This window comes from Delphinapterus leucas, chromosome 6, assembly GCF_059928025.1.
Source record: "Delphinapterus leucas isolate spDelLeu-1000000601 "Yukka" chromosome 6, BTC_Dleu_Yukka2, whole genome shotgun sequence".
NCBI lineage: Eukaryota > Metazoa > Chordata > Mammalia > Artiodactyla > Monodontidae > Delphinapterus > Delphinapterus leucas.
In genome coordinates this window covers 117,831,007-117,858,940 of record NC_143134.1, presented here as the reverse complement: position 1 = coordinate 117,858,940, position 27,934 = coordinate 117,831,007, and the positions used below count along the sequence as shown (strand labels likewise).

Below are 27,934 nucleotides of genomic sequence, written 5' to 3'. Positions count from 1 at the left end.
GAGCCTGGGGGCCCATCCAGGTAAACCTGTGCTGAGCCCTCTCCCCGCTTCAGTGTGACCAGGTGATGGAGTTCTCCTGGAGCGCCCTGTGGAATATCACGGATGAGACTCCCGACAACTGTGAGATGTTCCTTAACTTCAACGGCATGAAGCTCTTCCTGGACTGCCTGAAGGTAGTGCCCTCTCCAGAAGCCTCCTTGACTCCTACTTGGCCGCTCTTCTGTCCCCATGTCCCCCAGCAACCCCTCTCCCCATGGTTCCCATGGAAGGGCAGTGGGGATCAACTCACAGGCCCGCCAGCCCAGGATTTGCTGCCAACAGGAAGAAGCTCCAGAGGTCTTCCCTGACCCAGACGACCTGGCTGGGTGCTCCCTTAGAGCCCTCCCTCCAAGGGAGAACTCAGCCCCGTCCTTCTCAGCACGATTTCTCAGACTCTCCAGGTCTGGCTGGGGTCCACTGAGGTATCAGCCAGACAGAATTCTGTCCAGTAGGATGGTCTGTTCATCCTAAAACTCATTCTTGACTGTCTTGCTCTAGTTTCCAAAAGGATTCCCTTAGACTAATATTTTGAGCTTTGGTAAACAGAATCATGTTTGTCCCATTCATAATTTTGTAGGTCAGATCTCCACTCAGCCTTTGATTTTGTGGCAGGGAGCTCTACCACTTTAATCCCTTGTAGTGTGTGCCCAGCACTGTCCTAGGTGTACCGGAAGGTAGGAGAGCGGCAGATTGCACCCGCCCCCGCCCCACCCCCGCTTTGTCTATCTAGTTGAAATGGCCAGACAGATGCTCATAAAGCTTCTGGGTTACCAGTATCAGACACTAATTAAGTACTCATTGATATGACCCCCAACGGCTCTCGTTTTGCCAGGAGTTCCCAGAGAAGCAGGAGCTGCATCGGAATATGCTAGGACTCTTGGGGAACGTGGCGGAGGTGAAGGAGCTACGGCCCCAGCTAATGACTTCCCAATTCATCAGTGTCTTCAGGTTGGTACTTCTCTTCTTTTCCTTTTTGCCTTGGCTGCCAGGATGCTCAGAGCTCTAGTCAGTGCTCAGTTCCAGTAACTGCTGTTAGCCTAGATTTCTGTTAGGAATGCTGCCTTCACTCTATGATGTGGTCTCTTATTCTTTCAACCCTCCACAAATGGTCCTGTTGTAGCTGTATCTTACCTTAAGCGACCTTATATCCCCTTTAGAAGTCATCTGGGTACAAATGATAAGTGATAAAGAAATCAATAGTACCTCTGGTATCTGGTCTTTTAGTTGGGGTCCAGCAGCTGGTATCTGAAGAGGGACTTGGGGATCAGGACTCCATTTTTCTCTCTTCTTGGCAGCAACCTGCTGGAGAGCAAGGCTGATGGGATTGAGGTTTCCTACAATGCCTGTGGCGTCCTCTCCCACATCATGTTTGATGGCCCTGAGGCCTGGGGCATCTGTGAACCCCAGCGGGAGGAGGTAGAGGAGCGCATGTGGGCAGCCATCCAGAGCTGGGACATCAACTCACGGAGAAATATCAATTACAGGTGCGGAGTGGGGAGGCGTGGGACGTGGACGTGGGGTAAGTGCTAGGACAGGATGCTCCTTCCCAACAAGGTCTGGTGCGAGCTACTTGCCCTCCTCCTAGTCCTGTGTCAGGTGTTACTAACCGAGGTGTAGTCCACGTAGAGCACAGCATGTAAATGCGCACATCTCACCTCTACAGTTTGGTGCCTGTTTCCTCACATCGACACCTGTGTGTACCCAAAGCCTGTCGTTTACAAACATTTGATACCTGTCCAGTTGTGAAAAAAGAAAGGAGAAAATACAGACACGCAACAGGAAACAAAACGGAAACCATTCATTCCCTAAAAGAGCATCTCCCCCCAACATTCTGGCGTCTCCCTTTCCAGCAGTTTTCTATGCACAGATTTAATTACCTCCAGTCCAGCTGGCATCAAGTCTTACTATCTCGTGTGTGAATTTCCAGCCGCAGCTATGCGTCTCCCTCATCGTTTTATGACTGAGTCACTTTCTGTGTGCACCTGGGCCATCTTGTATTGATGGACATTGAAGTTGAAAACCCGTGTTGGGAGGAACAGGCTCATGCTCGTGGCTTTGCCGACACTCCATTTCAGAGGAGAGCTGAAGTGGAATCACTGGCCCGGGGAGGGGGTGGAGGTTGCACATACATTTTTCAGGCTTTTGGACCATGACTCCAAATGATGCGTAGTAGAAGGCCATCATGGGAAGTGCAGTCAATCTCTTCTGCTTCCCAGGGTCCTTTGTCCCCCACCTCCCAGGCTGGGGCTCTCCTCCCTGCCGTGGTCCCCAGTTTCTGCACCACCTGATCTGTGTTCCTCCTACCTCCCTCATGCTCATGACCTCTCTCACCAGGGCGCTCTCTTTGTGGAGCCTGAAGGGCCGGGTGCCCCCCGTCCCCTCCATCCTACTGGCCTGCTCATCATTTGTCCACGGGACCCTTCAGTGAGGACAAACCCCCAACAAGAGACAATGCACCTCCCCCCACAATGCCCGGCATAAAAAGTGACCTTGAGGGAGTTCCCTGGTGGCCTAGTGGTTAGGATTCCAGGCTTTCACTCCATGTCCTGGCTTCATTCCCTGGTCAGGAAACCGAGATCCCTCAAGCCGCACAGAGTGGCAAAAAAAAAGTGACCTTGATTTTTCTTCCTATAGGTCATTTGAGCCAATTCTTCGCCTCCTTCCCCAGGGCATCTCACCTGTCAGCCAGCATTGGGCCACCTGGGCCCTGTACAACCTGGTGTCTGTCTACCGTGAGTACCCACTAACCCTTTGTTCACTCATCGGCTGAAAGCAGACTTGCCCTCAGGGAGGTGATAATCCAGGTGGAAGTACTATGAGAGCTGGTGTCAGTGCCTGCGTCTCAGCACCCAGCCCTCCGCTTTCTGGCATTGGTGGGACACCCAGCATAATGGCTGGCCCCTGCCTCATCGGCAGAAGCAGGCCTGGCAGAAGAGCCGGCCCATCCAGAGATCCCAGACAGCTTTCTTAATGTTTCCTGCTTCCATACAAGTGGATAGTCAAAAATCTCCATGCCTTCTGTAAGGCAGGGTAAGACCAACCCAAACCAAGAACTAACCCCTGAGGAAACAGACATCCGAGAGAACAGGAGAGAACTTGAAAACAAGTCTCACTCATTTCCTCGGAGAGACTCCCACCCCCTCTTAGAAGAGCCTGAACCGTCCTCTGCTCAGTGGCTTTGGGGGAGTGGAAAAAGAGGGTGCAGCACCGAGAGACTTTGATTGCAGACCAGGTTTGACCCCTGGTTCTCTCCTTTACTGGTTATGTGATCTCATGCAGGTTATTTAACCTCTCTGGGCCTCAGTTTTCTCCTCTGTAAAATGGGGATAATAACACTTACCTCATAAGATTGATGTGAAAAGAGAACCAGCAGAAAGTGCTGAGCCCTGGTGCCTGGATACTGCTCAGTCCTGCTACTGGTAGAGTGAATAAGAGTGCAGGCCTTGGGGGAAGACTGCCTGTGTTACTTTGAGCAGGTTTCTCAACCTCTCCATGCCTCATTTGCCTCATCTTTAAAATGGGGTAGTAATAGTACTTTCCGCATAGGATTGCTGTGAAATAAGACATGTAAAGTGTTTGGAAGAGTGCTTTGGCACATCCCAGCTGTTCAGTAAGCATTTGCCAATTTTTTATTATTCCTTGAGGTTAGTCTTACTAAAAAGTAGCACCTTACCTCAAAGAGGCAGTGTAGCACAGAGGAAGAGCCCTGAGCCCGGACTCCCTCAGACAAGCCTCTAGAATGACTTTGAGTGGATAACTTCATCTCTCTGAAGCTCAGCTCTTTCATCATTAAATGGAGATGATAAAAATAGCTCCTACGACATAGAGCTGCTGGAGGGCCATTGAAATGCCCGTGTTCTCCGTGGAGTGTATAGCCCTGGATACTGAGCCCTAGAATGTTCTTTGTTGGAGTGAACCATGAAGCCACCCAATAGGTAGCCCTGGTGGTTCCATCCTGGCTGGAAATATTTTGTTAAAGGTACAAATAAACAGGTTCCTGGATCTGTTGAATCAGGATAGCCAAGGGCAGTGCGTAGGAAGCTCTATTTTTACAAAAACTTCTCAGAGTAGAAGGTGCTGGTTTGGGTGACATTTGGTGGGGGAAAATGCCACCGTGAGGCAAAGAAGGGAAGAGCCTTTTCCAAGGGGTTCACCCCTTGCTTCCCCCAGGTGGCCTCAGGAACTTGGGCCCCAGGGCTGGGCAAACATGGCTCCTGGCCGGTTGCAGCAGTGCCCTCACTCAGGGCCGAGTCTTCATCCCGCCTCCTGGGAGGGCAGTTCTTGCAGCAAGGGTGGGTTTCTGGGCGACAGGCTGATAGAAATCCCACCCTGATCACCTGCTGTCGGTCCCTATCCACAGCGGACAAGTACTGCCCCCTGCTGATCAAAGAAGGTGGGATGCCCCTCCTGAGGGACATGATCAAGATGGCAACCGCGCGGCAAGAGACCAAGGAAATGGCCCGGTGAGAGACTGGCAGTGTTTCTGCTTGGAGCCTAGACTTGGGGGAGTGAGGGACACAGCCAGGCCCTCTCGTGGTTAGGAATGGCTGAAATTCCCAGGGGCAACTCAGCTGAGTGAGGAAGTGGACAGCATACTGACGTCCAGCTGGGGCCTCCCTGAGTGTCATTTTGGCCACAGTGCGGCCGGAAACTGGATGACCAAGCTCTGAGCGGAGCGTCATTGCCCTCATCTGTAAGCTTTATTTTCTTACGTCCTCTCATCCCTGGGCATTAGCAAGTCAGGTCAGAACTTGTCATTATTTTTGGCCAAAGACATTCCAACTAAAGAGAGGACACAGTATGGTAAAATACATTCTAGGGATCAGGCAGAATGCAAATGAGTTTCTGAATGTGAAGGTCCCGGACACGGCAGGGCCATCAAGGCCTTCCGCTGCTGTGTCGTTTTCACTACCGGGTCTAAAATATCATCTACCGGGATCTCACACCCATCAGTGCACAAGAGAGACCCTCAGAGATGCTACGTGTCGCAATCAGCAGTAACGACCTTGCTTTCCCAGGATGCATTCTAGAAGAGAACAGAGTTAAGTTTACCCCAGTTCTAAACACAGCGCAGAATAAAGAGTATCGTGGGGGAGGGGCCTGGAGCTCAGAGGCTCCCCAGACAACTACTCACTGGCTGTTTCTGCAGTTATTGTCGGCAAAAGGCACTGCTTGGGCTTCCCTGGTGGCGCAGTGGTTGAGAGTCCGCCTGCCGATGAAGGGGACACGGGTTCGTGCCCCAGTCCGGGAAGATCCCACATGCCGCGGAGCGGCTGGGCCCATGAGCCATGGCCGCTGAGCCTGCGCTTCCGGAGCCTGTGCTCCGCAACGGGAGAGGCCACAACAGTGAGAGGCCTGCGTACCGCAAAAAAAAAAAAAAAAAAGGCACTGCTTAAACGTTATTTTTGTTTTTAATTTATTTATTTTTGGCTATGTTGGGTCCTTGCTGCTGCGCGCAGGCTTTCTCTAGTTGTGGCGAGCGGGGGCTACTCTTCGTTGCGGTGTGCGGGCTTCTCATTGCGGTGGCTTCTCTTGTTGCGGAGCACGGGCTCTAGGCATGCGGGCTTCAGTAGTTGTGGCTCGCGGGCTCAGTAGTTGTGGCTCGTGGGCTCTAGAGCGCAGGCTCAGTAGTCGTGGCGCACGGGCTTAGTTGCTCTGCGGCATGTAGGATCTTCCCGGATCGGGGCTTGAACCTGTGTCCCCTGCATTGGCAGGCGGATTCCTAACCACTGCGCCACCAGGGAAGCCCACTGCTTAAACATTTAATTGACAGATTGGTCTGAGTTTGAGAATGGTAAAATGAGTGGTTCTCCAACTTAATCTCCCTAAAGAATCACCTAAAAAGATTGTTAAAAACATTCAGTTCCACTCTAGATTTTCTTTTCCGGTGGGCCTGGGAATGTGCACTGTCAACAGGGCTCCCAGGAGGTTTGAGAAGCACTGGGTAAGACTGACCCGTAACCTACCCCAGTCACTTTGAACATCTCTGTAAGACCTGAGGTGTGTACCCAAGCTGGCCAGCCTGATGGCAGGGTGCTTAGGAGAAATCCCTCTGCCTGTTCACCAGTCCTGTCCCACCCCAGGCATCCCTTACTTCCTAAAAGGCATTGAGGCACCTCTTTAGCACATGGAGGCTGCAGTGAACACATACACACACACACACACACACACACACACCCGCCACCAACCCAGAGGCTTAGTGTGAACGGGAAGGCCGTGCAGGGTTCAGGGTGACACCTGACGGCGGTTCCCAAGGGCCAGACTAGAGTGGGAGACAGACTCGAGATCTGAGCATGAGGGGTGATTCCCAAACGCTGCACGGGGACTTGGCCGCTGCAGGGTGTCGGGCCCTTGTACTTGTGCAAGCACAGCTGCCCTAGCCCTACCCGGACCTGCTGCTGGATCAGGATCTCTGGGTGAATCTGATGCGCAGCCAGTTTGGGGACCACCAGTAGACTTTGGGGAAGAAAAAGGCCTGGGTGTACAGGGAAAAGGTGAAGAAGGAAGATGTTGCTGAAAAAAAGACCAGAAGGTTTTGGAGGTTAGGCCTGAGCTGATTCAGGGAAGCCCCTAACCACAGATGCCCAGGCACTGAGAGGTGGGAAAGGGGGCCTGGGGAAGTAGGAGGGGAGCACGCGGGGCTGATGGCATTCGTGGCCACAAGTACCATTTCCTGGGCACCCCGCACATGCTGGCCACTCTGCCCACCACTTTGTACACTTCATCTCATTCAGCGTCAACATCATGGTTAACGTTGGCTAACAAATCCAGCAGCCTGATCAGCTGGGAGGGGCTGGGTCCACCCCAACCCGAGCCCACCCTCCAATCCTCTTTCTCTCATTGTCTCCAGCAAGGTGATTGAGCACTGCAGTAACTTTAAAGAGGAGAACATGGATACATCCAGATAGAGGCCTCTGCCCCCACGGCCGCCACTGCTCTGGACCACGAGGCTGGGAGGAAGCACTCTCAAGCAGCCCAGCTGGCAGATCCCCACCCGGGGAGCCTCCCACTGGATGAAGGGACACAGGGGGACTTTTGCACAACCGACGCTTTTCCTTAACATTAGTGAGATATATATATATTATATATATATAAAATATATATATATTATATATATATAATATATATATATTATATATATATTATTTTTTTTTGGTTAGGAAGTGTGAAGTTTTGTGTGTATGATTTCTGTACAAAAACAAAAGAAACACTCCTGAGTCCTCGCAGCTTCCTCGGCCATTCTCAAGCCCCAACTCAAAGCCTTCATCGCTGCCACACTCACTCCTACGCCTGCCAGACTAAATGCCTGTAACATTGTGAGTGTCCAGCCCTCGCCCTATAGCCTCTGACCTTGGCCTCCCTTCCTGTTGGGAGAGGCAGTGGGCTTTCGATAGCCCACTCCAGCACCCTAACCCGCCCACCAAAGCCTGAGGGCGCCCTCTAGGTTCCTGGGTGCAGCTGATGGGGTTTGGAGATTACAACTAACCCCACTGGGTCTCCCAAATGCCTTGGTGCTCTCGGCTGTGGGCCTCTGGGGCGAGCAAGTAAGCCGTGCCTGCCTAGGTCCAGGCAGTCCCAGCCCCAGAGGGCCCTCGAGGAGTGGAGCTCACAGTGGCTCTGCTGCCCTCTGGCCAGGCCTGCCTGAGGCCACGCTGCTATGGAGGCTGCCTCCTAGTCTCCCACCAGGTCCCAGGCTGTCGAAGGCCCCAGCCCAGGGCTGGTCAGAATTCAGGCAGATTCCACTGCCCCTTCTGCCAAACATATCCAGAACCTGCCCCCCCACCCTGGAAGCCAGCACCTCCTGGGGCCAGGGGCTTTTTCCCCTCACCCCCTACCCCTCATCTGCCCGCAGCACCCACGGTGCCCAGGCACCCCACCAGCAGAACTGAGCCTGCCTCACTCGCCCCTGCCTGCCCCGCTGCCCAGAGGACCCCACACCTCTCTCACAGGCAGGAGGTCCCCAAGCCAGCCTTTCCCGGTGGCAACAGGCAGACACCTCCAGACCAGCATTTGGCACATCCTGCAGCGGCCCTGCCCAGCCCTCCGGGGCCCTTCCCGCGCCCCTCCCATACTGACCCCAGGCTTTCCCTCGGGAACCTCCGTGCTGTTGTTTCAGAGAAGTGTGAGACACAAACGTATCTTGAAATATCTTGTGGTCCTCCCTTGATGTCACTCCGAATTGCTTCTCATGGCACAGACGGTGGTGAGGAGGCCCCTCTGGAACAAGGGCTGGGGAGCAGAGCTGACTCTGCAGGTGGCCCCTGGGGGGTGGCTTTTCTTCCCTCCTCCTTCCCTGGGCCTGTTTTTGGATTCTCCTGGTGTTTCTGCCTGCAGACAGAGTGGTCTGGATGAGCAGCCCAGGGGAGAGGCACCTGGCCTTTCTCCCCTGGGGTCTTTCGCTCCCAGCTGTGGGAAGGGCCAGCTGCCCTGTGTCCCTCAGCTTAGCAGATGGGCCACATCTGCCCCTCCCTTCCATGCTCACGTGGCCTGAGCCAGGCCCCGGGCAGAGCTCACATTGCATTGCATTACCACCTGGGGCCTGGGTAAATGTCTGTACTTTGGGATGTCACAGAAATACATTTTTGTGCAAAGTGGAGCAGAGTGTCTTTTTTTGTGGAAGGGATGGGGTCTGGAGAGGGCCCTGGGCTGGCTCAGGCAGTGCGCCTTGAGTGAGGGTGCGTTGGGTCAGTTTGTGTGCCCAGCCCAGAGGGTCAACTGCAGACTGGGGACAGGTGGCAGATCGGGCTGGAGCACCTGTTTTTCCTCTGCAGTCTCTCCACACCGCTGTGCCCAGACACTGAGGGTACAGCTGGCAACAGACCAACAGGGCCCCCACCCAGAATGGCTGTCTGATGGTAGAGACAAATGTTAAATATGAGATTATGACCCAGTGTGTGAGGAGCAGGGAGAAGGGAGCACAGAGCAGGCCCCTCCTGTGGGCCGGTGGGAGTGTGCAGCAGAGACTGGAGTTAGCTGGGCCACAGCCCCTTAGGGAGACGGAAGAGCATACGTGCAGATAAGGGACAGCGTGGTATCCTGGGCAGGGGAGGCTTCTCACAAGCGGAGACATGCGAGCTGAATCCAGCAGAAAGACCGGGCTGCCAGGCCTGGCTGTAGGGGTCCAGGGAAAGAGTGTCCTGGGCAGAGGGCCCTGCCAGGAGAAGACCTCGCAGGGAGAACCACGAAGCCGCCCACGTGGCTGCAGCAGAGTGGAGGGCGAGGGCGCCAGCAGGAGGGGATGAAGGAGCCGGGGCCAAATCCTGAGATGACTCAGCTTTGGCCTAGGATGGTCCTGGTTTACACCCGTTGTCCCAGTGTAGCTATCAGCAGTGACTTCCGTGCCCCTGAAGCCCTACTGAGGCGGCACCCGATGAGGGAGAGCTCTTCCCCAAGCAACAGTCTAGGTGCTGGTCCCAGATCAAGTGGGACCATTCCCAAACGTGCCAGGCGGTGTGCCCCAGTGCCCAGTGACAAAGGCCCTCTCCTAGACCAAACTGTAGCCAGGCTCCAAGCCCTCTTCTCCACTAGGCCTCAACCTTGGCCTATAAAAACTACAGACTTCAGGGCTTCCCTGGTGGCGCAGTGGTTGAGAGTCCGCCTGCCGATGCGGGGGACACGGGTTCGTGCCCTGGTCCGGGAGGATCCCACATGCCGCGGAGCGGCTGGGCCCGTGAGCCATGGCCACTGAGCCTACGCGTCCGGAGCCTGTGCTCCGCAACGGGAGAGGCCGCGACAGTGAGAGGCCCGTGTACCGCAAAAAAACCAAACAACTACAGACTTCAGCGCAAGTGATTTCATTCACTCCCACCTCTGACATTAAAAGACTTAAACACTAACATAGCTTCTAACAGCTCAAGGTCACATCCCTAGGATGACCCTAGCCCCCCCTTAATGTGCCTGCCTGAGAAAGCTCCAGGCTGCCAAAAGAATTTACTGTTTTTAACCAACACCTGACCACAGGCCCCTGACCACCCTTTCTTAGAGCGTTTACTAAAAAGGGCTCACAATTGTGAATGCTTTCTCTGTCCCTCTGAGGTGTATTTGTACCTCCTACAACTCAGGAGTGTCTTTCTCAAGGACCTGATAGCCATCCCTTTAAAATGTAGTCATCAGGAAGGATCCGGCCTCTGTCTCCCAGTCTCTGTGGGAGGATAGAAGTTGAACTTCAATTATTGCCAGATAGCAGACACAGCTGGCCCAATCAGCATTTACCCTGACCCACTGTTTGTCATTTTTCACTGCTCTGAGTCTCTTCAAGCCCCTGCCCTTCCCCATCTCAACTCCCTCATTCTCCCTTTAAAATACCCAGTCACCTCTATACAAATCAAAGCTGCACTGGGACTTCCCTGGCCTGAAGCCCTGGGTTGGGCAAGGCTGAAGGGTGTAGGTGCTGGCTTAGAGCCGGGGAGACAAGACAGTCCTGTGCTAGACACTCTTATTTCCATTATTGAGTCCTCCAACCACCTCAGCAGGGGGGTACTATTATCATCTCCATTACACAGACAGAAAACAGAGCTCGCAGTGGTTCAGTAACTTGCCCAAACTCATACAGGTAGGAAGAGGCAGTGCTGGGATTTCTGACTCTGACCCAAGTCAGAGTCAGACTTGCACCACGTACCTCCACTCTGCTCTCATCCCATCTGCAATATCTGAAAATGAATAGGAGGTAAGGGTATCACCACGGCGCAACCTTGGGCGAGTCCTGCCCCTCTCGAGGCCTCAGGCGTCACATCTCCGAACCGCGCACAATTCTGCAACCTGAAGTCACAACACCTGGATCTTTGAAGCGTCCAGGAAGCTGTACGCATGCGTTAGGCTGTGGCCCTGGGGCTGGTGGTGGAACCCCAGTGGGGCTGGGTCGAGGCTCCCGACGGCTCCCCGGCTTTCGAAAGTTACCTGTCTGGTGGGGGGTGGGGGTGGGGGAGTTACCGGCTGCGCGCGCGCCGGCCCCGCCCTCAGCCTCTTCAGGCACCTGTGGGCTCGAGGGCCTACTCGGCCGCAGCTACCGTCCAATAGGCAGTCTCCGTCACCCAATTCGGCCACGCCCACAGCCTGCCTCCTCCAATCCCCGGGTGGCGGTGGGTCCTCTCCCTCGGAGGGCCCGCCCCTCTGAGCGCTTCTTCCGGGTGGGGCCCCGGGCAGAGGCGATGGCGCCGTGGGCGCTGCTCAGGCCTGGGGTCCTGGTGCGGACCGGGCACACCGTCCTGACCTGGGGGATCACGCTGGTGCTCTTCCTGCATGATACCGGTGAGCCGGACCCCGCGCGACCCTGGACCCCCCCCGATCCCGCATGATTCCCTAGATGTCTGGGTCTCACTGAGTCCCTTGCCGAAGCCCAAGAGATCCTGGGATTCACCCAATCTCCTCCACATCCTGAGGCCCCCTCCCCATCTCTCATTCCAAGAGCCACCTGCTTTCTGCCTAATACCCAGTTGATCTCTAATTAATTCCAGAATCTTCCTGATCCCTGCCAGATACCCTGTCTGTCCCAGGACCCACCCGGTGCCCCAGATCCGACGACCGACTCGAGCCCCCTTCTCCCCTGATCCTGGGACCCGCCCGACCCTTCCCAGGAATTGACTCCCAAGATTCCGAGGATCAACTAGATGAAGGACTGGCATCCCGCCCAGCCCTGTGGCCACTAGCTGCCCAAGTCCAGGCTCCCCAGCCTCAGGCAAGAGAACACCGCATAGGGGAGCAGCCTGTCCCTCACGTCCTCATCCTTGATTCTCGCCCTGGTAGCATTCATTCATCCCATCAACCCCCTTCCACCCTTCCCCCTCTTTACCCACCACAGGCCACCTCCGTGGCCACCTCCAGCACAAGTTTTCACCCTCCCTCACTACCACCATCACAGCCCCCACTCATCATCCCTCCTTGCTCCAGCATAAAACCCCAGACCGGGGGCGTTCTCACTTTTCTCCCAAGACCTCAAGTCTCCTCCACTGCCTCTGCCCCTTAGCCTAAAAACCTGCTCAGTCTCCCCATCAGAAAGAACCCCCCCTCAGTGCAACCCCCCTTCCTTCTCCGCTCCCTTTTACAGTCAAGGGGGACCAGAGTTGGCCACACTCGGCTGTCTGGCCGTCTCCTGCCCCTCGCTCTTCAGCCCCCTGCCTCCCAAAATCCTTCAGTCACCTCCATGGGCTGGACCCTTCCTGGCCTGGGCTCCCCTGTTGTCCCTCTGCAGCATCCCAGCCAGCCTGCCGACCCTGCCCTCCTCTGTCTCTTGGGCATCTTGGACCTGGCCAGCCTCTCCGCATCTCAGAGCCAGTCCCCTCCTCCCTCTCCCCCACATCCAGCCAAGTCTGGCCCCATCAGCCTCCTTACCCCCGTCCATCCCCTCTTCTCCACCCTTCCTGCCACTGCCCTTGTCCAGACACGCTCCGCTCCGTGTCCCAGATAAGCCTCCCCTCTGATCCATCTTTTCTCTAGCAGTAAGAGGGCTTTCAGAAACATATCTGACCCTATAACCTTCCATGGTTCTCTAGTGCGCTCCAGAGAGAGTGTAGATGAACTGCTTTTTTTTTTTTTTTGCTGAACATGAACTTCTCCCTCCTGCACCCTTATGCAGTGGCCACACCTGACCATTCTTCAAACTCCATCTCCAGGCCTTCCCTCAGCCAGGGACACACTTCCCCCCTCCAGCTGCACCCCTCACCTGCACCCTCCTGTTCTGTCACCGCAGCCTCACTCTCCCCCTCTGGCCTCTCCAGCGCTGCGGCAGTGGGAAGAGCAGGGGGAGCTGCTCGTGCCCCTCACCTTCCTGCTCTTGGTACTGGGCTCCCTGCTGCTTTACCTGGCTGTGTCACTCATGGACCCGGGATACGTGAATGTCCTGCCCCAGCCCCAGGTAACCAGGGTTCCCAAACATCTCCTCCCCCGCCAACAGGGAACTCAAGGCCCCAGTAACAATCTCATGCTAGACCCTGTGCTGAGGGCTTTCCTAGGGAATCCTAGGGAATCGTCTTGCCAGACCTAGAGCCCCATCCTACAATGAGGAAATTGCCAAGACCCAGAGAGGGGAAGTAACTGGCAAAGGTCACACAGCCTCGCCATCCAGGGCACTCTGCCCCCACTCTACCACCTCCATTACACAGGGGATGGATCCCCAAATGTGCACACCCAGAGTTAAGCTGGCCCCCAAGGGAGCTACCCACCAGTGCCCTCTGCCTCCCAAGGGAACCCCATCGCATACTGTGTCCCCCCATTTTCAGGAGGAGGCCAAGGAAGAGCAGACAGCCATGGTTCCTCAGGCCATCCCCCTTCGGCGCTGCAGACACTGCATGGTGCTGGTGGGTGACGCAGGGACCTCCGTGGGAGGGTCGGGCAAGATTGAGACTCCTTGGCCTCATCCCTCCTCCAGGAAGGCCTCCCAGATGTCAGCCCTGACCTCCCGCCCACATTGTCGGGTCCAGAAGGGAGCCAGTGTTGAGGCCTGACTCCCTGTGTGCCCACAGCAACCCCTGCGGGCCCGTCACTGCCGTGAGTGCCGTCGTTGTGTCCGCCGATATGACCACCACTGCCCCTGGATGGAGAACTGCGTGGGGGAGCGCAATCACCCACTGTTCGTGGCCTACCTGGCGCTGCAGCTGGTGGTGCTTCTGTGGGGCCTGTACCTGGCATGGTGGGTTCCCCCAGCGCCCTGGGTGGGTGGGTGGGGGGGCAGGCAGCAGGCACCCACCAGGTGTGGAGAGAGCCAGGCTCCCTCTTCAGGGGCCTCGGACCCTCTCCCAAATGGCCGGCCCACCTGGGGTCCCTGGGGCAAAGCTGCCACCCACACACCCGCCAGCTCTGGGTCCCTGTCCCCCTCCTTCCCTGCAGGTCTGGCCTCCGCTTCTTCCGGCCTTGGGGGCTCTGGCTGCGGTCCAGTGGGCTCCTGTTTGCCACCTTCCTGCTGCTGTCGCTCTTCTCCCTAGTGGCCAGCCTGCTCTTGGCCTCGCACCTCTACCTGGTGGCCAGCAACACCACCACCTGGGAGTTCATCTCCTCACACCGTATCGCCTACCTCCGCCAGCGCCCCGGCAACCCCTTCGACCGCGGCCTGACCCGAAACCTGGCCCACTTCTTCTGTGGATGGCCCTCGGGGTCCTGGGAGACCCTCTGGGCTGAGGACGAGGAAGGCAGCAGCCAGGATGTTTAGGGTTGCTAGAGGCCGGGCCACCGTCTTGTGCCTGAAAACCAGAGGGGCTGCACCCGGGGGCGTCAGCGCTCCGAGGGCCTGGACCTCCTCACTGCTGCCCACTCCTTCCAGGCCTCAGGGTGGAGCTGAAGGACAGAACCCTGCCTCAAAGGCAGAAGAGGAGGAAGAGGACCCATGGGGGGCTCAGGCACCAAGGACCTGGGTTGTGGAGACTTCCACCCTCCCCACCCCAAGCCAGGCTGCCTCCAGTGCACAGTTTTATAAATTTAATAATCCATAAAGCAAGTCAAGTATTCAAAAAAACAAACCAAACCGCTCCTCGCTGTGCCTCCCTTTCGGGTCCAGGTCTTGCAACGGGCAGGGGAGAGGTGGTCAGGAGAAGGGAGGGGAGGCAGCACTTTGCCCGGTGACTGAGCAAAGCCCACGACAGCAGCCCGTGGCCGCCACCTTGAGTCCCAAGGGCTCATCAATACCAGGGCGCCCAGGCGGGCAGAAAGGCGGGCAAGCAGAGGCTCCAACCGTCGGGGGTGCAGGGGGTAGAGAGCCCGGGAGGCCCTCAGGGCTCCAGGAATCGCTGGGACACAAAGTCGAAGTCCCGGAAGGCAGCCTGTTGGCGGGCGGTGAGGGGGCTGCGGGCATCAGGCGGCGTCAGGGCAGGCGGCAGCCCCGTGAACTCGCCCTCGAAGTAGCGCAGGTCTGTGGGGCCGCAGAGGGTAGGCACAAACGGGGGCCGGACGGCTCGGGCGAGCAGGGCCTGCCAGTCGGTGGTCTGGGGGCAAGGGTAGAGGTGCCTCAGACGACGGGAGTGGCAGCCCCGCGGGCCCTCGATGCCTCCCACTGTGCCAGGCTCCTGGACCACTGCGGCCCTGGCCACTCACCCTGAAGAAAGGCTGTGTCTTGATCTCCTCAGCATCCCGCTCCCCTGCCCCCAGGCGCTTCTCGGGGCACTTCTGGAGGAGCTGGGGGAGAGGACAGGTGCTCATTCAGGGTGTTCGGGCCCCAGGCACTGCCCGCCTCCCCCTCTCCAGCCTCTCAGGTAGGGATCCCTGAGCCACGAGCAGCTGTCGGCCCAGCCCTGGACCCTTCTTTTTTTTTTTTTTAAAGAGTTTGTTTTGTTTTGTTTTTTGGGGGATGCGCCACGCAGCTTGCGGGATTTTAGTTTCCCCGACCAGGGATCGAACCCGTGCCCCCTGCAGTGGAAGTGCAGAGTCTTAACCACTGGACCACCGGGGAGGTCCCTGCGATTACCTTCTGAATGAGCTCAAGCCCTTGCACCGACAGAAAGCGCGGGTATGGGGCTTCTGCATTGACGATGCAGTCAAACACCTCCTCCTCGGTGTCCCCTGGAAACGGGCACTGCAGGGATGGGGCTCAGCAGGGTACGTGGGCCACCCCCACCCCCACCTGACCTGGAGGCCCCACCAGCACCCCGTCCAGCACTCACCTCGCCCACCAGCATCTCGTAGAGCAGCACGCCCAGCCCCCACCAGTCCACAGCCCGCGTATAGGCCTCCTGGGTCAGCACCTCAGGGGCCAGGAACTCCGGGGTGCCACAGAAGGTGCTCGTCCGGTCCCCAAAGCCGATCCCTGCAAACCAACATCCACACTGATGCCAGCACGGTGTGTTACCCACAAGAACCTCTCGCTGTAAGAATCAAGCACCCACCCTTATGACCCCATGTTCTGAACCTGTGCCGAGCCCTGCCCCATACCCTTGGAGGTGGGAACGGTTTTTATGCCACTTGATTGATGAGGAATCTGAGTCTCAGACAAGCTCGTGTGCCAGGGTCACACAGAAAGCAGAACCCAGTGCCCTCTCCCGGCCCAGGAACTCCCTCTGGCCAAGGGCAAGGGGCTCTTTTAGAGCTTTTAGGGCTGGGAAGGACGAGCCAATGTGTCCAGCTAGTCCCTGGAATGAGGGCTGGGAGGCAGATTTCCTGGGAGCTGCCACTTGCCCACCACCCTGCTGGCCTGGGCTGAGTGAGCACGACTGAAAGACGGGATCCTAGACAGGAGGCACCCACCTTCCTTACAGAGCCCAAAGTCTGCGATCTTCAGGAAACCCTGGGCATCCAGCAGAAGATTATCCAACTTAAGGTCTCTGAGGGCAAAGGCGGGGCAGATCAAAGAGGCTAAGAAGCGCTGAGGCCCAGGGAACAGCGGCCCCACCCTAGAACAGCCCAGGAGGAGGGTAGCATCTGCCCCCTCGCCCACTCCCCCAGCATGTCGGGGGCAAGTTACCTGTAAATGATCTTCTGCTCATGTAAGAACTGCAGCCCCAGGACCACACAGGCCAGATAGAACCTGGAGGGTTGGGGCAGCGGGTAGTTCAGGCCCAGGACTGTGGAGGACAGGGCAGGGAGGCACCAGGATGGCCATGGCCTGGGGACCCCAGATATCCCTGCCAGAGTCATGTGTGGGTGAGAGACTGGGAGTAGCCTCATGTGTAGCAGGGGTGGAACAGCCTGCCCTTCCTGGGCTCTGAGATTGTGCCAGGGATGACACCGAGTATCCTCACGCCGATCCTGGCATCCTCCCAGCAGCCTGCTGTGGATACCCGTCATGCCTATTTTTCAAATGAGGATCTGAGACTCCCAGTAAATGACCCACCCAGGGTCGCACAGCTAGTGGCTGAGCAGATATGTGAATCCAGGCTCCACAGCCCACACTCTGCTGGGCAAGAAATAACAACACCAGCTATTGGTTACTTACTGCTCACCAGTCCCTGTGCTCATCAATTTCTAAATGTTATGTTTATCCATGCAACAAGCCTATGAAATAGTTATCATTAGCCCAATTCACAGCTATATAAACTGAGGTCTGAGGTCACAAACGCTGTGAGGGTTGATAACCAGGATTTGAACCAAGGCCTCCCTGACTCCATGCTCTTCTGCTGATGGGCACCCTGGAGGAAGCAGGATGAAGGCGTCGCCAGGTACAGGGAAGTAGGGAAGGCTTGCTGGAAGAGGCGTACAGCAGAGATGGGAACCCACCGGGCCTGGGGCTCAGGGAAGACATCCTCATGGATCTGCATCATGAGGTCGCCACCGGGCACAAACTCAGTCACGAAGCAGGCGTGGCTGGAGGTGTGGAAGCAGGCAAGGAGGGAGAGTAGGAAGGGGTGCCCCATGCGGCCCACAGCCTCCAGGATTCGCTTCTCGCAGTACAGGCTGCAAGAGGAGGGTGTGGGTTTTAGAGGGAAGGAGGGAACCCAAAAGGGAATGAAAACCTCCCCTGACTATGCCCTGTCATGCACACAACACCCCTGGGTCACTGGCTCTTAAGTCAAAGAGCCAGGCAGCTAGAGTGATGGTTCATATGTATCAGGAGCTCACATAGGTCTTTTTTTTTGGCCACGCTGTGTGGCATGCGGGATCTCAGTTCCCCGACCAGGGATGGAACCAGCACCCCCTGCAGTGGAAGCACAGAGTCTTAACCACTGGACCACCAGGGAAGTCCCTCACATAGGTCTTGAACCTGTACAACCACCCTGTTCCCATTTCACAGATGAGAAAACTGAGGTGCATAAACGAGGGGACCTGCCCAAGGGCACACAGTTAACAACTGCAGTTGCTAACAAGAGAGCCCAGGCCTGGCTGGCCCCACAGGGTCACCTCTTACAAGCCCCAGTAGCATTCAGCTGCCTTCCAGGGCCACCAGCCCAGGCCTGCCATCCTGGGTACCCTCCACGTGCCCGGATGCCGGGAACCCCCTGGCCTCAGCACACACCTCTCTATTTCGTCCCGGCTCAGCACCTCTTGCTTCTTCAGCGCTTTGATGGCATAGTATTGACCTGTCCCCTTGAACTGGACCAGGAGGACCTGGGGACCAGAGAGAGGCTGGGCTCCAAGTGGGCAGTACAGGAGTCTACTTCCCCCACCCACTGCCCCACAGACCCCAGAGTCCCCCTAGCTAGAGTGTGTCGGGGCTGCCCACCCCCCTCCACTGCACCTCATGAGCCCACTACCTTCCCGAAGTGGCCCCGGCCTAGCACGGCCAAGCAGCGGAAGTCCTGAAGCCGGGGGGGTTTCCTGCAAGAGAGAGGGTACAGGAAGCCCCTGGGACAAGGGCTCGGCTCCGCCAAGGGCCGCTCCAAACCCTCCCTCCACGCCTGGTCCTGGGCTGTCCCCACCTGTGAGGCAAGAGGGGCAGGGGCTGGAGAGGCCGGGTGGGAGCTCCTAGGACTGCCATTTCCTGGGGTCTGGCATGCAGGTGGAGCTCAGTAACGTGGGCTCCGCAAGTGAGAACCTGAGAGCAAGCCAAGAGCTCGGGGCGATGTGAGAACGCCTGACATGCAAACACCCAAGTGAGTGGACAGATGTCTCTCTCAAACGCCAAGGTGAGCCTGCCAGGGGTACCTGGTGGCTGAGGCTGGCAGAGATGGCTCGAGTCGAGTCCTGGGCTCCATGTGGGGGCGTTTGGTGCTCTGTGAGGGCAGAGGGGCTCAGGGCAGAGGGGGCTTCCTCTCCTTCTTCCCTCCAGCCCTGCCGTCCCCACCCAGACAGCCCCCAGCATGACCAGCCCTGCCGCCGCTCACCGGCATCTCCTCAGGGGTCGGCTCCTGGGGCAGGTAGAGGCGCGGTGGCTTGGGTGGGGATTGGATCTCTTCTCGCAAGGGGGTCTTCTTGGGCGGGAAATTACTGTGGGGAGGAAGCAGACACACGACCGGACACAGGCGGATGGAATGCGGGGGTGGGGGTGGGGGGTGGGGGTGGACCCACAGCCTCGTGAGACAGAGAGACGGGTCAGAGGGCGAGCAACGGGGACAGGCACTGTCTGCATCTGGAGTGAGGTGGCTCCACAGAGAAGCAGGCAGCCTGGGGCGAGGCTCCTCACCTGGGCGAGGCAGGGTCGGCGGCCCCCCGGGGTGTGGCTGGGGTGTGGGAGCACCCTTTCGGGGGGCTGATGGTGCTTGGAGAGCTGCAGGGGGGCAGTAGGCTCATGACCAAGCGCCCCCAGGCCGCCATGCTGAGGTTCATCTGGGAAGCTCTCAGGAAGTCCTGACCTGGGGCAAAAGGGGGCTCAGTCCCGGGGTCTCCTAAGGGTCCCAGCCCTGCTCCCTACTAGCCAGCCTTCTCCACTCCACACCTCTGCGTTTTGAGAAAATGCGCTTCTGCCTCTGCAGCCGGGGCCTTCTCTCAATGACAGGGTCACAGAAGGTCACCTGCGGGGGCAGGGGGCAGGGCTGAAGACCAGTCCCCTCCCACCCCACCTGCCACGGGCACCTCCTCAGCCTCCAGGCTCCCACCCTGAGCCCATGTCAACAGACACAAGAGCCAGAAGGACTCAGAGAGATGGACAACATCCTCATTGGGACCAGTGGGGAAACCGAGGCCCGGAGAAGAAAGGTGGTCCAGGGTCACACACGCGGCAGGGCAGACAGGACAAGGATGCAGGCCGCTAGGCTCCCATGAAGTCCTCAGAGAGGGGCTGGGAATCCTTCCTTCCTCTAGATCTCCTCCCTCTGGGCCTCAATTTCCAGTCCTACGTGTGGGTGCAGAGCACAGGCTCAAAGGCCCTTCTTTGCTCTAACGGAGCCAGGGGCCCACGAGGTCAGAGGGCAGGGGCCAGTGGGCACCTGGACAAAGAGCAGCCCCTGCGGCACCAGGCTGAGGGAGAGCTGGTGACAGGCATTGTCCAGGAAGTCCTCCAGCCTCAGGAAGGCCACGCCGCACAGCTGCCGCCAGTCCCGCCAGTGCACCCCAATCTCCAGCTCTCGGGCCTGCAGTGGGGACGCCAGGTTGAGGGGTGGAGCGTGGCACGAGCCACTACCTGGCCGGCCTTCCACCCCACGGCCCACGGTCACCCCTGTCCACACAAGGCAGCCTCACCCGCTCCAGGGGGACGACAAAGGTCTGGTCCCAGGACTGCTTGGCCACAGGCCCCCAGGCCGTCTGGCCCACAATGCGATTGTCCACCTTCAGCACGGCCAACACCTCACCTGTGGGGCCAGAGCCGGGGCTCAGGGCAGGCCGGGAGCGGGGGTCCCTCGCTGTTCCCCAGCTTCCCATGCCCCCTACTCACTGGCCAGCTCGCCTCCACCACGCTGCTGCTTGGCCCTGCTCCAAAGCCAGCCCTGGGAGGGGGTCCCGGCCAGCGCGGCCACGGGGGAACGTCCAGGCACAGCTGTCAGCAGCTGTTCACAGCCCAGGAGGTGGACCTGCAGCGTCCCTGCCAGGGAGCATGGTGGGGGGCCGTTACCAGGTGCCATCCTCCAATGGACCCCTGGGACCCCAGGAATGCTACCTTCTCCTGGAGGTATAGCTAAACACAGACCTTGCCCACATTAGGCCTCGGCAGCCACCTGCCACCCTTGGGGTCGGCCAACTGGTCCTCCCCTCCTGCACACTCTCTACGTGTTGGAAGAAGCAGGGACATACAGGCAGAGGAGTGAGACTCAGACCTCAGCCGAGTTGCATGGGACCGCAGCGCGTGGCGACACACTGCTCAGGGCTCAGGGCCTAGGAACAGCGCCATGGCAGGGATGAGAGCCCAGGGAAGAGCAGGAGGCCTGGCTGGCAGCCCTGTCCCACCTCTTCCCCAGGCCTGTCTCCCCATCTGCACAGCGGCAAGCAGCGCCAGCTCAGCCCTACCTCCTGCAATGGGTACAAGCGTGTTTTGCCAACCAAGCAGATTCATTTTAGGGTCATTAGAGATGTGTCCCTCAAAGGGTAGAGGAAGCAGTGGGACTCTGGCCGCCCTTGAGGACATACACTGGGCCTAAGAGCACCATTTAGGGAGTCTGGGCCTGGGGTTTACACTCTGAGAGACCTCATAAAACAAGGCAGTGCCAGGGTGGAAGAATGATTGGAAGAATATGGGTATTCAGCCAGAAGACAGGATGTGGGGTGGCCCCAAGTACCTGAATTTTAGGCCATTTAACAAGCCCTTACCCCCACCTTCTCCAACTTGTCTACTTGGCTAACTCACATAAGCCCTTCGAGGCCAAGCTCAGACACCACCCCCTCCAGGAAGCATCCTTGATTCCCCAGGGGCCAGGTGAGGGGGCCCATCCAGCCGCTGTACTTCCCCTTCTCAGCTCTGCTCACAGTGGGATGGGGCCCGTCTACCCTGCATCAGCTCTGTGTTGGCAGGGGCTGGGCTCTCTAGTTGGCACCGTGTCCCAGGTGGGAAGTTCAGGGCTTCCAGAGTTGACACTGTTAGATTATTTGGAGGCAGATCCAGCTTGGGATAAGGAAGAACCTTCCAACAGCCCAAACTGCCCGGGACTGGGTATCAAGGCCTCCAGGGCTATGAGCTCCCTAACACTGGCACTTTGGGCGCTCTCATGGTTCCTCACTTAAATAATAGCTTCACCGACTGAGCGATCTCTGTGCCTGCACGGTGCTGAGCACTTCACACGCAACAACTCACTGAATTTTCGCAGCAACCCTATGAAATAGGTGCTGTCATCACCCCCATTTGACAGAGTGAAAAACTGAGGTCTGGAGAGGGGATGTCAGTTGCACAAGGTCACACAGCTAGGGGATGGTGAGGCCAGGACTGGAAGTCTCCAAGATTCTTCCCCACTGTGTTTCAGGCTCCTCCCTGGAAGGGAAGGAGAGCTCTGAAGTAGGAGGGACTCCCGGGTACCTGTCATGGCGGTAGGCTTCACGAGTGTCCCTGAAGGCTGGGGGTTCCCAGACACAGCAGTCCGCAGCTCCCGGGCCACTCTGCCACGCAGAGGGTGTGCAGGAGGCAGTCCCTCCAGCAGCTGCTCCAAGGCCAGCCGCAGGAGGTCCAGTTTCTGGGAGGACTCCTGGAGCTGGGCCTGAGCCTGCAGAAGGGATACAGGGCCATGGGGTAACGGCGGGGGCAGTGGCTCAGGCCACCTGGAGACACCCTGGCTGAGGTCTAGACAAGAATGTGCCTCCTGTTTCCTCATTGCCACCCCTCACAGCCAGTCCAGCGGTGTCTCCCGCCACTGCAGAGGGTGGTACCACTCAGAGAGGAGCAGCAGTGGGTGGGGACCATGATCTGACCTCAGCTAGCACCTTGCGGTCCTGTGTTCGCCGGCTACCGAGCAGCTTCACCACGTTCTTGGCGCCCTCGGCCACGGCAGCCTCGATGCGTAGCCGGTGCCGCAGCTCCTCCACCAGCAGCTCCGGTCCTGGGAGGAGGGGGTCAGCCCTCAGGCCCATGCCCGGCTCCGCTCTGCCCATCCACACTTCTCAAGGCCTCACCTGTCTCAGGGGACCCGCTGGCCTCCAGGCTGCTGATCTTCATTCGTAGCAGGGCCACCTTCAGCTGGCTGTCCTGTAGCATCTGCTGGGCGGCTGCCAGAAGCTTCCTCTCCTGCGGGGTTGTGACATATGCCCCCTGAGGCCAGGACCAGGCCGGAGCCTCCCTGGTCAGATCAGGGACTGGAGCAAGCCTCCTCCATCAGTCCAGAATTGAAGCTAAGCCTCTCTCGGTAGGCCAGATACTACAGCCAAGCCTCCCTTTTTAGATCAGGGTGAGCCTCCACATCATGCTGGGAGTTGGGACAGGTTGGGAGTTGGGCTGAGATTTCCCATTAGACTGGTGTTTTGCCTTCTCTGTTAGACGAGGGGTTCGAGCCATGCCTTTCCCACCAAGCTGAGATTTAGGGTTCTGCCTCCCCCATCAGACTAAGGGTGAGACTGTCTCTCTTACAGGGTCAATGGCCGGGTTGCATTTCCCTATCAGAATAGGGGCTGGTAGTGGGATGAAGTGGGAGATTGGGATTGACATATATACACTAATATGTATAAAATAGATAACTAATAAGAAACTGCTGTATAAAAACAATTCAAAAATTCAAAAACAAAAAAAGAATAGGGTCTGGATCACCATCTTCTCTAATAATCTGAGAGCCAAATCTCTTCCCCTCAGATCCCAGGGGCCTTACCTTGGGAGTGCCACTGGCATACGTGTGGGTCATATTCTCGGCTCCCTGCTTGACCTTCAGCTCTACCTGCAGCTGCCTCTGTAGAGCCTCCAGGTGTCGGGCCCTTGGCTGCTCTGCCAGCGGCCGAGGTCCTGAGGCCGCAGGTTCTGTGTGCAAAGAGTGTGGGGCTCATGAACCCCTCCCCCAGAGCCGAGAGCCCCTCATGGCCTAGCTCTCTCCTCCCCGCCCCTCCCGGGCAGGGGCTACGAGAGGAGGCTCTGAGAGAGGCCAGGGCCAAGGCCAAGGAGCTGGGTCAGCCTGCCGCCTGCTGTCCCGAGAGGCCTGCTCAGGTTCCTCACTCACCAGCCGGGCCAGGCCCGGGGCCGGGCAGCAGGATGCGGGCATGCAGCTCCCGCAGCTCCCCGTGCAGCTGCTCCAGGCGGCGGTTGGAGGACCGTAGCAGCTGCCGCACGTGGCCCAGGTGGCGGCGGTCGGTGGCTGCCCGCCGCAGGTTCTCCACACCCTCCTTGATTTTCAGCTCCTTCTGGATGGCCCGGCGGATCGCCTCTTTCTCATCCCCTGGGGGCCACTGGCCCGCCCCAGGCTGGAAAGGCAGAGGCCTTAGTCCCCTCAGTCCCCACCTCCACGGCCTCAGCTCATCACAGGCGGAGGGGGAGGGAGGCAGGCGCAGTCGGCACCCGGGACTGACACACACAGTTTGGGAAGCAACTATGAGCTTAGAGCTAGCATCCCTAAGCCAGATGGAAACCCCAAGGCTATTTATCCAGCCCATGCTCCTGTCCTGTGCCATCAGAGAGAAGAGTAAGGGGGAAAAATTGTTAATGTTTACATGGTGTTCTGTTCTAAGAACTGTGCAGACATTAACTTGTTGATCCTGACAGCAACCCCATGAGGTAGGTGTAGTTATTATCCCCATTTTATAGATGAGGAAACTGAGACACAGAGAGGTTAAGTAATTTGCCCAAGACCACAACACAGGGAAGGAGATGCACCGTCATCTCTTGGGCCCCAGCCTCTCCCTGCCGGTCACGCTTACATCAGGCTGCTCTCAGTCTGGGATCCAGGCTAAGGTCTGGGGACCAGAAAAGAGGCTTGGCACTGAGAAGGGCCCCACCACCACCACCAAGGTCACGCAGACAAGGAAGCCTGTGGCCTGAGTGGAAGCTAGGGCTGTTCCCCTGATCTTCCGACACCCCAGCTGGCAAAGCAGAGACACAGAGGGGTTGAGGAGGTCTCCGGGGCCCACTCCCAGCTCAGCTCCTGGGAGGAATTAGAAGGCTCTCTCACTGCTTCACCCCAAGCGAGAGCAAGAAAGAGGAAAAGCTCCTTCCCAGAGGCCATTTCAAACCAACGGGTGCTGCTGCTGACCTCAGCCCAGGGTAACCCATGATGCCCCCAACCCAGGACTGCCTCAGAGCCCTCACCTTACCTCTCGGCTCTCCATCTCCTGAGCCCAGTGGAGCCTTGGGGACCCCCACCCCAGGCCTCCGCTGGCCCTCTGGCCCGTCTGTCAGAGGGCAGGGGCGGGGCTCAGGAAATCCTTTGAGGGCCCTAGGCCAGAGGGCCAGAGCCAAAGGCCTGAGCAAACAAAGATCCCGCGGAGCTGGGGGCCCGGCACCGGGGTCCTGAGTCACCCAGCTACCGCTGCTGGGCGGAGGTTAACAGGAAATCGGAAAATATGTACAAGCCACGGCTGGAACAGGCAGAGGGACCTCCGGAGGAAGGGGGAGGGAGGGCACAGACGCAGCCCTGAAAGTTGCCCAAGGGGTGGGGGCACTCTAGGAGTCTTGTGGACAACATTTCACCCTTGACCAGAGCCCATGGTCCTGCCTGCTCCGGGCTGGAATCCTGCCAAGTGCGCACACACCTCTCCCTTTCGGCTCCGCGGCTGGGGCGCTATGTTGTACACAAACGTCCCCATACCCATTTGCTCTGGGCTAGTACCCCACCTCTCCCCACTCCCCAATAAGACACACAGCCTCGGTCCCACGCGAACCTATTGCCAGCTCCGGCAAGAACCCCGCCCCCTCGCCATTTGGTCTGGAACCCTGTGTACCCGAGGGTTCCCCCGGGAACTGGGTAGGCCCCTTCCTCTGGGGTCCCCACTCGCCGCCTGCCTGTGTGCTCTGGGAAGGACCCCACGACCGCGAGGGAGTGGCACCCTCCGCCTGCCGCACACATTCTTCTCCCCTCCCAGGACCCGTCCCTAGGTGCCTGCACGGCCCCCCTGTGCTTTCGCAGCGGATGCACATCGGCCTTAGAGTGTTACCTGGAAGAACAGATTTTAGGAAACTTGGGGCCCACCCTGGTGGCCCTGACTGCGGACTCAGACGTGCTCATGGTTAGGCCTGACTGGAGGCTCTGATTCACTTGGAGGTGATTTGGGGACGTTTCCAGGAGGCAGGAACAACTTACCCCCAACGCTCAGGTCTGCCCTGCGAAGGTGTAGGGGGGCGCAGGGCAAGCGCTGGGAAGGGACACGGGGAGGGGCTGGGGACGTAGCCGGAGCCCGGGGTAGTGAATGAGGCTCCCCCCACCCCCCGGCCCGCGCCCGAGGCCCGTCCCCTCCGGGCGCCGTTCACCTGCTGCGGCGCCCCCTCTTCCATGGCGCCGCTCGGGCAGCTCGGCCCCTCCTCTCAACCACTCCGGTTCCGGAAGCCCGGGCCCCTCCGCCAGGGCTTTCAAACTTGAAACTTCCCGGGAAGCGGCGCCGGAGTCGCGGGATCGGGCGCCCCCTCCCGAGGTCCGCTGGCCCTCGCGGGACCTGGGATCAGCGCCGCCTCTCGGCCGCGAGGGATCGAGCCCGGCTCCTGACCCAGAGGCCCCGGCGCCTCCCCCGGATCCGATGTTCCGAGGGATTTGGAGCCCAGCGCCCCTCATCTGAGGCCGCGGTTCCCGCTCCTTGAGACACTGACCCCCGCCCCGCGATACAAGGGCAGAAAAGGACATTTCCCGGGCCGGAGTTGTCCAGCTGCCGGGTCGCGCGCCCAGAGGGGCGGGCCCGGGTGGGGACAGCGCCGCCTGCCGGCCGCGGGGCAATGCCTGTGTGGTCTGTCCTCTCTGGGCCGGGTCAGCCTCTTCCTCGGAACCCCGCCGCGACCTGGCTCCCGCCCGGAGTCACTCTTCCTCTCCCATGCCATTGGTGTAAAGTGGGCTAATCCCATACCTGTCGCCCCCCAAGGAGCCTTGGCCCTGTCTGTAATCACTGTAAGAATGTACGCGTGGGAAAACAATAAAGCTTTACCCAAATTACAAACGAATCCAAAATCCCTCAGGACCCCCGCCCCATCACTTGACTAGACTGGAGCTTTCTGGTTCAGCCAGAGCTGCTCAGCCTTTGCCCTAAAGGGCTCATCTAAACAGAATACACATTTAAACCTTGAGAAAAAGCCACCATTTCAGGAAACTAGCCTGCGCTAGGCGGTTCTTGCAATGGCTTAGGTATGTAGGGGACCCTGGTTCTTTACTGCCTAGTCTAGAGTTGTTTAGGCAATTCCTGTTATCCTGTGCTCACCAGCACTTTGTGCCAGGACTTTACTGGAAGGAGCCTTGTCCAAGGGGCCGGAAGTGAGTAAGGCTCAAATACTGAAGGTGGCTTATTTGCTGACTTGGAAGAGGTGCCCTCCAGTGCTTTTATAGGAGGAAACCATGTCAGTTCCACTTTGCTCTATCACCTCCTTCACAGTGGACTGGAAAGTGAAATCGGCAAAACATGGGCAATCCTGGGATTGTCCTGCAATGGGAAATCAACCAAGTGACATGAACATATGCTAAGGAGACTTGGTTCACTGGGGGACATGCCGACTTCATAATCAGAGCCAAGTGCAACACTTTTACATATATATATACAAATCAGAATTATTGAAGGTTAGACATTTAACAGCTAGTAAGCAAGCTAGCCAGGCACATGGTAGGCTCCTTTAAGTGGGGGTTATCGAAGTGCCCTTAGCTGAATGTTAACAAATAACTGAGAGGTAAAAAGACTACCAGCTTCTGACTGTAGGTCATGGGTTTCAGAAAAAAAACATCAAACGAGCAAAGCTCTGCCTTTCAGGAGGGTATCTAGTTCCCATCTTGAGGCTCATTTATCCAATCCTCCAGTCAGAAAGCTGAATTATGTGGAAGAACAATGATTTTTAACTTTGCTGTGAAGTGTTTCACTGTCTCAGTGGCCACTGAGGGAAAGGGGTTCAGAAATAGAATACATCCACCTTTCCTAATGAACCCCAGGCTGGACAAACCTATAGCCCTGGGCTGATGGATGAGTCTGACAAGATAGCTGCATCTTACATGTCTGATGGTGATGGTGCTTCATAAAATTGTAATTCTTAGGAAAACTGAAGTTCACATTTAACACCCAGTGGGTAGTGAATAGCCCAAACGAACTCTGGCTAACGAGCTATTAAAGTTGTGTAATATCAACCTGAAAGGAACTGTCCCAGCAGGCTACATAAAGAAACATTTACCCCTTTCTATACTTTTTTTTTCCTTCCTGGTACTGCAGACATCAATCCATCTACATTTAGATTTGCCTCCCTTGGGTAGTATCTGAGTATGCAATGTTACTAACTAATCAAGTTGTAACACACCCTCCACTTTAAAAGTCCTCCCTGTTCTTGTTCTCATCACAAAACTGCAGTCCGTCCCCTCAGACCCATTAAAAATAAAACTTGTAAGTCTTCATTAAATGAAATCCTGAAAGTCTTCATTTTTTGCAATAGAATCCCATTCTGACAATAGCCAGAAAGGGTTTATAGCAAAATATAACAAAAAAGGCAAAAAAACCAAATTTGTGTTCATGGGACCAAGTGAAACCATGAAACCAGTTGTGTTATAAAGCAGTAATGATAAAGATTACCAAATTAATACACAAACACAATTATACA

General features: G+C 57.4%; 3 protein-coding genes across 12 annotated transcripts in view; 2 read left to right on the top strand and 1 right to left on the bottom strand.

The window, feature by feature from the left end:
* Positions 1-8,635, top strand: part of ZER1 (zyg-11 related cell cycle regulator) — a 30,400-nt gene extending 21,765 nt beyond the window's left edge. For 4 of the 5 annotated variants that reach the window (XM_022578546.3, XM_022578543.2, XM_022578544.2 and 1 more), the window contains 6 exons: positions 54-173; positions 872-987; positions 1,335-1,523; positions 2,674-2,771; positions 4,400-4,502; positions 6,890-8,635. In XM_022578546.3, coding sequence (XP_022434254.1) covers positions 54-173; positions 872-987; positions 1,335-1,523; positions 2,674-2,771; positions 4,400-4,502; positions 6,890-6,947 — 684 coding nt within the window. In that variant the 3' untranslated portion in view covers positions 6,948-8,635. The remainder of the gene's footprint in view (positions 1-53; positions 174-871; positions 988-1,334; positions 1,524-2,673; positions 2,772-4,399; positions 4,503-6,889) is intronic. The other variant, XM_089913824.1, reaches the window with a different exon arrangement.
* Positions 8,636-11,149: 2,514 nt separating this feature from the next.
* Positions 11,150-14,491, top strand: ZDHHC12 (zDHHC palmitoyltransferase 12). Of its 4 annotated transcripts, none has more exons than XM_022578557.3 (5): positions 11,150-11,286; positions 12,753-12,889; positions 13,254-13,331; positions 13,497-13,685; positions 13,861-14,491. In XM_022578557.3, exons 1-5 carry the CDS (start codon positions 11,187-11,189, stop codon positions 14,146-14,148), a joined length of 792 nt encoding a protein of 263 aa, XP_022434265.1. In that variant the 5' UTR covers positions 11,150-11,186; the 3' UTR covers positions 14,149-14,491. The 4 variants fall into 4 exon arrangements, with proteins under 4 accessions (XP_022434265.1, XP_022434261.1, XP_022434262.1 ...); XM_022578553.3 differs by lacking the exon at positions 12,753-12,889 and adding an exon at positions 11,514-11,713 and having other exon boundaries at positions 11,152-11,286; positions 13,497-13,663; XM_022578554.2 differs by having other exon boundaries at positions 11,154-11,286; positions 13,497-13,663.
* Positions 14,431-26,296, bottom strand: PKN3 (protein kinase N3). 3 transcript variants are annotated; one of them, XM_022578549.3, is made up of 22 exons: positions 25,631-26,296; positions 23,391-23,631; positions 23,049-23,194; positions 22,363-22,474; positions 22,162-22,289; positions 21,773-21,956; positions 20,204-20,350; positions 20,011-20,120; positions 19,758-19,901; positions 19,268-19,343; positions 19,016-19,184; positions 18,717-18,819; positions 18,538-18,605; positions 18,147-18,210; positions 17,909-18,000; positions 17,173-17,349; positions 16,421-16,483; positions 16,204-16,280; positions 15,624-15,766; positions 15,428-15,535; positions 15,058-15,138; positions 14,431-14,948 (listed from the first exon to the last, which is right to left on the bottom strand). In XM_022578549.3, the coding sequence occupies exons 1-22, from the start codon at positions 25,652-25,654 to the stop codon at positions 14,736-14,738; spliced, it is 2,670 nt and encodes an 889-aa protein (XP_022434257.1). In that variant the 5' UTR covers positions 25,655-26,296; the 3' UTR covers positions 14,431-14,735. The 3 variants fall into 3 exon arrangements, with proteins under 3 accessions (XP_022434257.1, XP_022434256.1, XP_022434255.1); XM_022578548.3 differs by lacking the exon at positions 25,631-26,296 and having other exon boundaries at positions 15,428-15,522; positions 23,391-25,604; XM_022578547.3 differs by lacking the exon at positions 25,631-26,296 and having other exon boundaries at positions 23,391-25,603.
* Positions 26,297-27,934: the final 1,638 nt, after the last annotated feature.

Excerpts from the sequence above, each read along its gene's own strand:
- ZDHHC12 (XM_022578553.3), top strand. The coding sequence starts at position 11,187 with ATGGCGCCGTGGGCGCTGCTCAGGCCTGGGGTCCTGGTGCGGACCGGG. Across the intron at positions 11,287-11,513 it reads GCTCTTCCTGCATGATACCG|ATACCCTGTCTGTCCCAGGA; the intron begins GTGAGCCGGACC and ends GATCCCTGCCAG. Across the intron at positions 13,332-13,496 it reads GCAGACACTGCATGGTGCTG|CAACCCCTGCGGGCCCGTCA; the intron begins GTGGGTGACGCA and ends GTGTGCCCACAG.
- PKN3 (XM_022578547.3), bottom strand. The coding sequence starts at position 23,964 with ATGGGGATAATAACTACACCTACCTCATGGGGTTGCTGTCAGGATCAA. Across the intron at positions 18,606-18,716 it reads CGACCCCTGAGGAGATGCCG|AGCACCAAACGCCCCCACAT; the intron begins GTGAGCGGCGGC and ends CTGCCCTCACAG. Across the intron at positions 15,139-15,427 it reads GGCTTGAGCTCATTCAGAAG|CTCCTCCAGAAGTGCCCCGA; the intron begins GTAATCGCAGGG and ends CCTCTCCCCCAG.